This window comes from Octodon degus, unplaced genomic scaffold (genome assembly GCF_000260255.1).
Source record: "Octodon degus isolate 3935 unplaced genomic scaffold, OctDeg1.0 scaffold00072, whole genome shotgun sequence".
Classification (NCBI taxonomy): Eukaryota; Metazoa; Chordata; class Mammalia; order Rodentia; family Octodontidae; genus Octodon; species Octodon degus.
Genome location: NW_004524648.1, coordinates 3,471,715 through 3,482,067, shown reverse-complemented (window position 1 = coordinate 3,482,067; position 10,353 = coordinate 3,471,715). Strand labels below are relative to the sequence as shown.

General features: G+C 42.7%; 1 protein-coding gene across 1 annotated transcript in view; it reads right to left on the bottom strand.

Moving 5' to 3' along the window:
* The window catches only part of Blmh (bleomycin hydrolase), a 48,336-nt gene extending 47,044 nt beyond the window's left edge, over window positions 1-1,292 (bottom strand). Inside the window, exons 1-2 of the mRNA XM_004635373.2 lie at window positions 1,002-1,292; window positions 510-707 (exon numbers count right to left, since the gene is read on the bottom strand). Coding sequence (XP_004635430.1) covers window positions 510-707; window positions 1,002-1,014 — 211 coding nt within the window. The 5' untranslated portion in view covers window positions 1,015-1,292. The remainder of the gene's footprint in view (window positions 1-509; window positions 708-1,001) is intronic.
* Window positions 1,293-10,353: the final 9,061 nt, after the last annotated feature.

Genomic DNA, 10,353 nt, shown 5'->3' with positions numbered 1-10,353 from the left:
GGCCCTTGTGCTTGCCAGGCCAGCGCTTATTCTACTGAGCCATCTCCCAGGGCCCCCTCATCTTTTCTATTTCATACATTTGTATATGCCTTCAGGACAATACTGGGAAATCTTATGGGGAACAAACATTTTTACACAGTCTGTTTTGTGATCAAGCACTGACAAGTATGCAAGACATGGGGCTGCAATCATGTAACACCAACGTAGAACCAAATTAATTGCAGTTTAAACAGATAATGACAGACTGGACAACTACTTAGGGCTCACACCAAATGTGCCAACAAGCTACAGCGCATCAAAACAAGCCACAAAGGCAATGTTCTTAGGTCAGCTTTTCACCTGTGTCTAAATACGGATTTATCACACGCTCTTTCAGTATAAACCTCTGTTCCCCTAAAGCCATTCTTTTTTTTTTTTTTTTCCCTAAAGCCATTCTTAAGTAAGACACCAAAATGGAACGCTGTCAGAAAAGTCAGCTTCAGAAGTATACAAGAAGTTTCAGGTCTCACCAGAGCTCTTCTGGTTGGTGACTGGCTTGCCTTCCTGAGGCACGGCGTGCTGGAACACATGCTGCGCGCCCTGCACCGTGGCCCTCTTCAGGCAGATGTCCAGCAGGTCGTGGGTGGTCCCAACATTCTGGGCGAGTACAAACTGAGGGTCGCAATTCAGTTTCCGGATCAGAGCGGATACCTTCTCCGTATTGAGCCCTGTTGGGAGACCAGACGGAATTATAACACCAAAAGGAGGGCGAAGGGGCTGTTCCGGGACCCTCGCATCCTGGGTCTAACTTCGTACACGCATCCTGCGGAGACCACTGAGGCAGGGACGCCTTTTACTGGCGTCCACTTCCAAGATGCTGCTGCCTCCCTCCGGGGCACTCCGTCCCCGCCTCGACCCGGCGCCAGCCCCCGGCCTTCGGCGCCACCGCCGGGCCTCACGGGTGCCCCGGAAACCCAGAGAGGACTCCGGCAGGCACTCGGCAGGGAAGAGCGCCGCCTCACCCGCGTTGCTCATGGCGCCCACACTGCCCGGCGGGATAGCGCTAGTCTTGGGAGGGGTCTTCAGGTGAGCGTTGGGGTGACACCTCAGCCCGCTGCCTAGGCGGCCAGACCCGGCTCTCGCACCCGGAGCGCCGGAAAAAGGAAACCGGCTCGCGGGCTGCGAGGAGGTTAAGGCCTAGACAAACGGGGTCCGCGGAGGGACAAAACTCCCCCCTCGCGTTGCTGACTCAGCGCAGTCAAGGCTGGCCCCGCCCGGAGGAGGGCCGACGGGGGCGTCCTCGCTGACGAGCTAGCGCGGCGTGGCCAGTGCCCCCGCACGGGCGGGTCTCGAGGTTAGTACCGCCCGGGTCGCGGTGGTGTGTGGTCTCTTGCTTCGTGGCTGCGCCGGCGCCTTCGGCCATCTGTGAGCCCTAGTCCTGGTCACAGGGCATTGCAGCTGGGACCAGTCCTGCTTAGGGGAGGCAGGCTGGTGGCTTTCCATAGCTTGTCAAGACCCCGAATATTTTAGCATCTGAAATTGACTTTACTGAATCTTTTAAGAAGTCCGAAAGGCCCTAAATTATTGAGGGGCTCAACATGAAGCCCAGGGTTTGGTATGGGTTAACAAACGGCAAGAAATCCTCCCAATGGCTCTTCCTATAGGCATCCTTTGCTGACCAATCACTGCATTTTCAATGACAACTTGTTGCTTGAATGCTAGTTAGAGCCAAGTTCTTATATGTGAAGGGAAATTGGAGTCAATCCCTAAACTACTACCACCGTTCTACAAATATGTCTCTGCTCATTTCAAGAAAACTACTCATTCTGGGCGTCATAGAGTCCATGAATTGCTCCTTCTTAACCCAGCCTGTACTAAGGAGAATGTTACAGCTCAGGTTTCTGTATCAATACTGTTTTGCCAAGCTGTCTAGAAAAACAATAAATACCAATCTCCCCAGGTTTTCGAGATTACGGTAGTATTACAAGGTTTGGGGGAATAAGTATACATATATAACTGCCTTACTACTAAAATCTTTCTGTTTGAAACAAAGGACAGTTTTCTATGGAACCTAGAATGTGGACCTTAGACTAAAAATCATCACTAGTACTAAGGAATATGTGAAAAAAAATCTATACTCAGACACCAAACAGTCAGTTGAGAAATTACAGTTTCTATGTCCCTAGAGAGATTTTGCAAAAGATTGGCAATATGACATAGCAACTGTCTCTAAGGGAGCCCAGCAACCAACCTATTTGGAGATTATTCCAGTATCTGAAAAAAGGAACAGGCTAAAAATTATGCTGAAAGGAACCATCAGTTCTTTCACAAAATAAAGTTTAAGCTTCCTGCCTAATTAAAATCATGTTTTTATTCAATATCTAACATACCCGGCTGTGGAGGAGATGAAGACTAAAAACCTTAAACTTATTGTTAAGAAACTCATGCTGAAGTGGAAAAGAGGTACAAAACAACTTTCAGACAGTGTAAAGTAGCATGCCAGTAATGCTGTAGGAGCAGTGGATAGCTGTTAATTAAGTATTAGGATACCTGACCAAAAAAAGTCCAGACTGGAGGGAGTTTGGCTCAGTCTAGTAGAGAGTTTACTTAGCATACATGAGGTCCTGGATTCAATTCCCAGCACCACAGGGAGAAAATAATAAAAATAAGTGATGGTGTGATCTTGAAGAGTGATTAAGATTTTACAAGTCAAGACCCAGAAGAGTGTTGTGCACCAACATAAAGCACACAGACATGCCTGGCAGAATCATGTTCAAGTCATTGTGCATCATAATCTGGTGTGGTTAAAACCAAGGACTGGGTTGAGACCAGAGGCAGGGTGTAAGACTGGAAAAGTAGGTTTGATCCAGGATATAAAGGGTTTTATATGCCACACCTAGCATCTGGAGTTTATCTTAGGCTTAATTAGAAGCCAAAATAGGGTTTTAAATGAAGGAGCTGTGCACTCAGATCTGTGTAAAGAAAAATCTAGTGACAGTGTAGGAAGGCAAGGGGGTGACTGAGAAAGGAGAGATTCTGGAGAGGAAAAAAAAAACCAGTTACAAAGCTATTCCAGTATCTTGAGAGAAAACTTAACTCATAGACTGTGTGTTGGGTTGTTTTGCTATTATTGCTACCATTTTGTCCTTCCCTTTCAATACTTAGCAATTGAACCCACTGTGTCACACATAGTATGAAAATTCTCTACCACTAAGCTATATCCCCAGTCCAAAAACTTTAGACTGTAGAAAGGAAAGTGACATAGATAACCTTGAACTTTTCAGTTGAACAAGAAGATGGCCTATAATCCCAGCTCTTAGGAGGCTGTAAACAGGCGGATCACTACAAGTCTGATCTAGTAGTGAGACCCTGAACACCCTGTAGACCCTTCCCTAAAATACAAATAAATAAATAAATAAAATAAAAAAAGAAGACGGTAGGAGAAATGCAGAAAAATAGTCATATTTGGAAATATGTGAGTTGTAGATCTATCTTCAGTTTGTGCTATGGCAAGTTTAGGGTACCAACAGTGACTGAGAGGGGTCAAGAGGCACATGAGAAGATCTCTAGAGATTAGGTACAACACACAGGTTAGAGTTAGAACCATGAAAATAAAGTTGTAGAGGGAAAAAAGATAGAATGAGAAAAAGATAAGCTCTAAGTATAGTACTCTGAGCTGCAGCATATAGTTGCACAGCGTATTCAAGGCATAAGAATATCAAGATGAATATCCCTCCTTGAGTTGGAGGAATATAAATTCCAAAAATTCTATTCTTGTGGAAATGTCTTCCTGGATTGGTCATTTGGGGGGAACTCTTGGGGAAATTAGTTTTATTCTGTGCCGCCTTTCTGTTCCTTTTAGGAAGGACTGCCCTGGCCCACGGATGTGTCCAACCAGGTTATGATATGCTATTGAGGGGCTAGCATTAGCTTCAAACCAGAGGGGGCAGGGACTTGCAGGTTAGCTCAGTTGTTTAAGCACCTGCTTTGGCAAACCCAGTCAGGTTCAGGGGACCACGATTCGATCTCCAGCTCCATGTGCCTTACCAGACCCTCCCTTAAGGCAGCCTGAGCCAGCCAAAAAAAATTATTCTCAAACCAGAGTGGCCAGCAGGATAAAACAGACAAACAAATAAACAGTTGGAAGGAGCAGTCAGAGAAGCTGAAGAAGACCTGAGGATTTGTGTCCTGGAATCCCAGTAAGGCAAATGGTGATGAATGAGGCTGCAAGCTGCAGGCAAAGCAAGTAAGGTCGAATTTGGCAACTGGCTCAGAGGCTGCCTGGGAAGGGCAATTACAGTGGAAGGGCAGGGCGGCAGAAGCCAGACTGTAGCAAGTAGAGAGGGAGGTAAGTATTAGGGAAGGTCTTTAGAGGGAAAGGAAAACTTACTTCTACTGCAGGAAACAAGGGAGGAACCAGTGTAGATGAGAGATTAAGTGTATGTCAGAGAGGGTACAATTGCTAATATTAAGAAGTTGGTAAAATAGGAGATGGAATCAGTGGGCAAGGTGGAGGGGACCAGTTTTACAACTATTGCCACCCTTTCCTTGTCAGTGATTATATTTCTCCACCCCATGCCCAGAGATTCCTATCATCATCTCTTTGCAAGATCTCCTGCTCTGCCCTCATTCTCAGGGTGGCAACCTTTATAGTTTTCCACCTAGCAATTCACACCCATACACTCAGCCCCCAGAAAGGAGGGAAAGAATGGGTTCACCCCCAGTGACCCATTGAGGAAGACATTCCCCCAGAAGAAAATGCTTAGAACCTACTATGTCCCTCCAACTCAGAGGAGAAGAGATATTGTGGGGTCCAGTGGCCCCTTATAGAACAAAACAAATAAGAACACAACTCTTGTGTGAAATCCACAATACTAGAAAAGAAAATCTTTATGAAATCTATGAAGCAGCACCACCTGCCAGTACAAACAAGCAGTTGACCTATTGCTTCTGTGGGTTTCCACCTGGTTAAAGCAAACAGGACCAATCTCAGCAAATTTTCCATCTTTTGCTTCTCCTATTTTTGCTGCTTACTAGTCTTTTTTTTTTTTTTTTTTTTGTATTTTAGGGAAGGGTCTACAGGGTGTTCAGGGTCTCACTACTAGATTGGACTCATAGTGATTCTCCTGTTTACAGTCTCCCAAGTGCTGGAATTATAGATGCGTGTCACCACACCCAGTCTCAATCACCATCTCAGCGTGCCCTGGGGGCAGGGCCTATACGGCAGGCGTGGGGATTGAACCCCTGGCCCCTGGCCTGCTTGCAGACATTTTAATCCGCTGAGCTATTTGGCCGGCCCTCTCTTGCTAATCTTGACATATGTTGACAAACTGCTTCTGCTTTGATGGGAAAGATCAGTTTATTTTTATGTTGGATAGAAGTTTGACAGAGGAGACACCACATACAAAGGAAAGGCACTAGAGTCTAGCCATCATTTTGCAGTTGTATAAGACTCATTCACCTCTGAGATTTGCTTTGGTCTGAAACCCTCCTGCTATTTTACCAGACCTCATAGTAAACTTTAGAGTGCCTATGTTGGTAGCCTACTGGGCCAAATTCAGCTCCTAAATGTTTTGTTTGACCTAGATGTGATTTAAATTTTTTGAGCCAGTATTTAGAATTTAGGAGTTTTTCAAGTCTGGATATCTGACTTCTCTTAAAAGTATTATTATTGTGTCATAATACTAATACATCCATCAAAGTGAAAAAATAAGAATAAAGGGGTGATCCTATGTCAAGGAGGTCCATGTGATTTTCTTTTTTTGAGCGGGTGGGGGGAGAGATAGGGTCTTGCTTCTTTTGGAGACAGGGTCTTGTCCTTGAACGAGAAGCAATCTTCCTGCCTCCTGAGTGCTGGGATTACAAGCATGTGCCACTATAACCAGCCCCTGTGATTTTCTTTATAGTTTGTTTCACTCACTTACATTCATTGCCAATGGATATTTCAGTTTTTACATTCCATCTGTTAAGTGACTTATGTGGAGTTTGGGAAGATCAGATCTCCCTTTCATCATTACCTCGTCCTTTAACCTCATCCCCAGAATGAGTAAAAGCAGCCAGAACTGATCTGCTAAGACTTTGATGTATCTTGGGACTTCCTACGCCCAACAGAGCCTATATCCTTTTACTACAATTTTACTTCAAGATGAAGCTTATATCCATGTGAGTACAGGTAAGCTGAAAAGGATTTCTACTTTTCCTGCCACTCCTAAACACACCCTTGAACCAACCCTTGTCTCTTCCTCCTTTGGCCTAGAGAGCTTCAGAATCACACTTTAACTATTTCAGTATATTCAGTATTAGTTATAAACTATGTCTCAGGTTTGTTTGTTTTGTCTCATTTTGAAACACTATCCAATATAGAATCATTGGATTTGAGCCCATAGATTGCAGAGGCCCACCTATATTTGAATTAAGCAAATTTGAAATAATTTGTTAAAAATTATTAATAACACCTCTCTCGGTGAAATCACAAGCAATGTGTCGCCCTCTCAATTGTCAGGAATTGCATGCTTTCAAAACTGGTGATAGGAATCAGACATGGCTATGCTCCAGCACTAAGGCTGAATCAAGAAAATTGCCATGAGTTTGAAGACCATCTGGGCTCCGTAGGGAGTTGTAGGCTAGCCTGAACAAGAAGACCCTGTCTCAAAACAAACAAAATTGGTGATGGGGAACTAGAAGCTATTTATATTATTGCCACATGGCGGAGCCATTTTAACTGAAAAAAAAAAATAGTATCTTCAATAAATTTATGCTTATTGCTATGATAAAAAGTAATCTTGAAATGTGGAGGTCTTAACTTTTATTTGAAGGTTTTAGGACTATCTTTTCCATAAAAGCCAGTTGCTCTAGAATTTTATGTGATTGGAGTATACAGCAAATATGAGAGTAAGTAGGTATATAGGGAGGGGTTAGAATTATAAAATTGAAAAGATGCTAAAATCAGATCATAAAGCACTTTGGGCAATGTAAATCCTTTCTTCATGGGAATATTACATATGCACAAAATTTGCCAGAGATAAAAATGGAAGAGAATCATCTTTATATGATATTGTTACTGAACCAGGCCTGTTTCACCTGCTATGCAGTCTGCTAATTACAGAAATGAGGTTTGCAAAAGACAAAGTGTTTACTTGTGAGGTGGCCATGAATGGAGACAGAGAAGCAAATCTCAAAACCCTCCCCCTAAAGATAGGGACTGGGGTTACTTCTGAGCTGAGAAGTGGGGAAACATGAATGGAGTATTTGGTGGCCAGCTTATATGTAGTCAAACTTCAACTTACTGCCATGGCCTCAATGTCAAAGATACTATCCATGCCTATAAAATAAATGATTTCAAAAGTTGGCTAAATTCAGTAGCATAGCAGGATACAAAGTCAACATTCAAAAATCAATAGCATTCCTGTATACCAATAATGAACTACTGAGAAAGAAACGCCTTTTACAATAGCATCAAGAAAAATTAAATACTAAGTGTTGCATACCACTGAATACTGTTAAGTACTAAATACTAAGTATGAATTAACCTAAGGAAGTGAAAGACATCTTAAATGAAAACTACAGCACTCTGAAAAAGGAGACTCCGGAGGAACTCAGAAAATAGAAAGATGTTCCCTGTCCCAGGATGCACAGAACCAACATAGCTGATATGGGCATACTTCCAAAACTGTTCTACAGATTTAGTGCAATCTCAATCAAAACACCAATAGCGTTTCTCACAGAACTAGAGAAAGCAATCCTAAAATTCATACAGAACCAGAAGACACCTAGGTAGCAAAGCAGTTCCGGGTAACAAGAGCAAGATGAGAGACATCACAATCCCAGACATGAAGGCGTATTACAAAGTTATGGTGACAAAAAACTGCATGGTATTAGCCAAAATAAAACCAGACTTGTGGTCAGGGGAACAGAATAGGGGGCACAAAAACCACTTGAGATCCACTCATCTAACCCACTCATCTACCTTATCTTTGCCAAGGGAGCTAAATACTTTCGCTGAAGGAAAGATAGCCTTTTTAACAAATGATGCTGAGAAAACTGGATATCCACATGCTGAAGATTGAACCTCAACCTATAGCTCTCAGCATACACTAAATTAAAATCAAAAGGGATCAAAGATCTAAGTATTGGGGCCGGGGAGATGGCTCAGTGGAATAAGCACTTCCCTGGCAAGCACAAGGGCCTGAGTTTAATCCCCGGTTCTGCCAAAAAAAAAAAAATCTAAGTATTAAAATATAAATACTGGGGCCGGGGGAGATAACTCGGTGGTCTGAATGCCTGCCTGGCAAGCACAAGGACCAGCTTTTGATCACTCGCACCACATGCCATGCCCCTGTGCAGCCGTGGAAACCGGGTGTGGTGGCTTGCACCTGTAATCCCAGTGCTGGGGAGGCTGAGACAGCAGTAAGAGTCTGAACTGCGTAGTGAGACCCTGTACCAAATAAATAAATAAAAGATTTTTAAACTTAAAAAATAAATACTGCTGGAAGATAGGTTTTGCTTTGAGACAAGATCTCGCTATGTAGTTCAGGCTGGCCTTAAACTCGTTATGTACTCTACACTGGCTGGCCTCAAACTTGCAGCAGTCCTCCTGCCTCAGCCTCCTAAGTTTTGAGATTATAGGCATGTGCCACCACATTGATCCTAATAGGTAAAACTCTTGAAGACAAACATAGGCAAAAGCAGTCTGAACAGAACACTGTTGCCCAATAAATAATACCAGAAAAATTAAAAAGCTTCTATACAGCAAAAGAAACAACCCACAGGGTAAAGAGATAACTTAGAGTGGGTAAAATTTTTTGCCAACTATTTCTTGAAGGACTAATAGAATGCATACAGGACCAAAAAAGAGTAGACCCCCCCCAAATTAAAGACCCACTCAAAATGACATAAACCAGTCTGAAATGAATAGAAGATTCTCAAATCAAGAAGTAAAAATGGCCAGTAAATTCATGAAAAACATTCAACATCTCAGGCTATTTGAGAAATGCAAATTGAAACCACACTGAGATTTCATCTCACTGCAGATATGCTCAGGAAATCAAACAGCAACTGCTGGAAAGGCTACAAGGAAAAAGAAATCTGGGGGCCGGGGAGATGGCTCAGTGGAATAAGTGCTTCCCTGGCAAGCACAAGGGCCTGAGTTCAATCCCCAGTTCCGCCAAAAGAAAAAGAAATCCTTCTTTGTTGGTATGAGTATAAACTGCTATCACAGAGGGGCAGTGAGATAGCTCAGCAGACTAAGCACTGCTTAGGCAGTGCAGGGACTGGGGTTTGATCCCTGGCACAACATGCCATGCTGGTCCTGCCCTTGGGTACACTAAGCCAGCAACTGAGTCCAGGCATAGTGGCACACACCTATAATCCCAGCACTGGAGAGGCTAAAATTAAAGCCATCGTATTACAGTGATGAAAGCATGCCCATGTTTATAGAAGCACAATTTATAATACCTAAATCTTAGAAGCAGCCTATATGTCCATTAACAGGGGAATGGATAAAGAAAATGATATTTATACACAATGGAGTACTACTCTGCCATAAGAAGGATAAACTGGAGGCATTCATAGGAAAATGTGTGCAACCTTGAGGCCATGTTAAGTGAAATAAATCAAACATGCGAACTTTAATATCACATGTTTTCTCTTATATGAGAAGCCTAAAATATGAATAAAGTTAAATTAAAAATAGACAATAGGAAAAAAAGAAAGTTTTGTGCAATATTCACTGAGCAACAACTTGAAAGAGTAATTTGGGAGCATCTAGTTATTTCAGAGATCACATACTCTTCACACAATTCCTCTTAGTTCAGAGAAGTGACATAAAGAGATATCCATTTTGTAAAAATTTGCATGAGAGAAGATAAATTGAACAATCTAACTTTTTTGGGTAGAAAAATGAGCAAATGCAGTGGGTTACTGAGACAGTGGTTTATCTATACAAATTAATGAAATACAATAGTATTTCTAAAGGTAAAAAAAAGTCAACTAAGCACATTAAGTCTAGGAAGTAAATAACTAAGAGCAGGTGAAGTGACTTAACTCTCAAGGGTTTATCCAAGTTGGCATTATATTTCTCTGAAATCAACCCCCATTCATTCATTCAACTACCTATTGAACACCTACTGTTTAGAACAACTATACTAGGATAGGTGGTTGAAATTTTAAAAATGAGTAAGACTTTAGCCTCTGACTTCACAGAGCTTCAATTTAGTGGGGAGGGAGTAGGGGTGATCAACAAATGTAACCATTATTTTTTTATTAATACTAAAAACTCTCTCCTCCCCCCTTCCTCCTCTTCCCCTATTTCTCTCCTTGCCCTCCCCCTCCCCCTCTCCTTCCCCCTCCCCCTCCCCCTTCCCCTTCCCCTCTTCC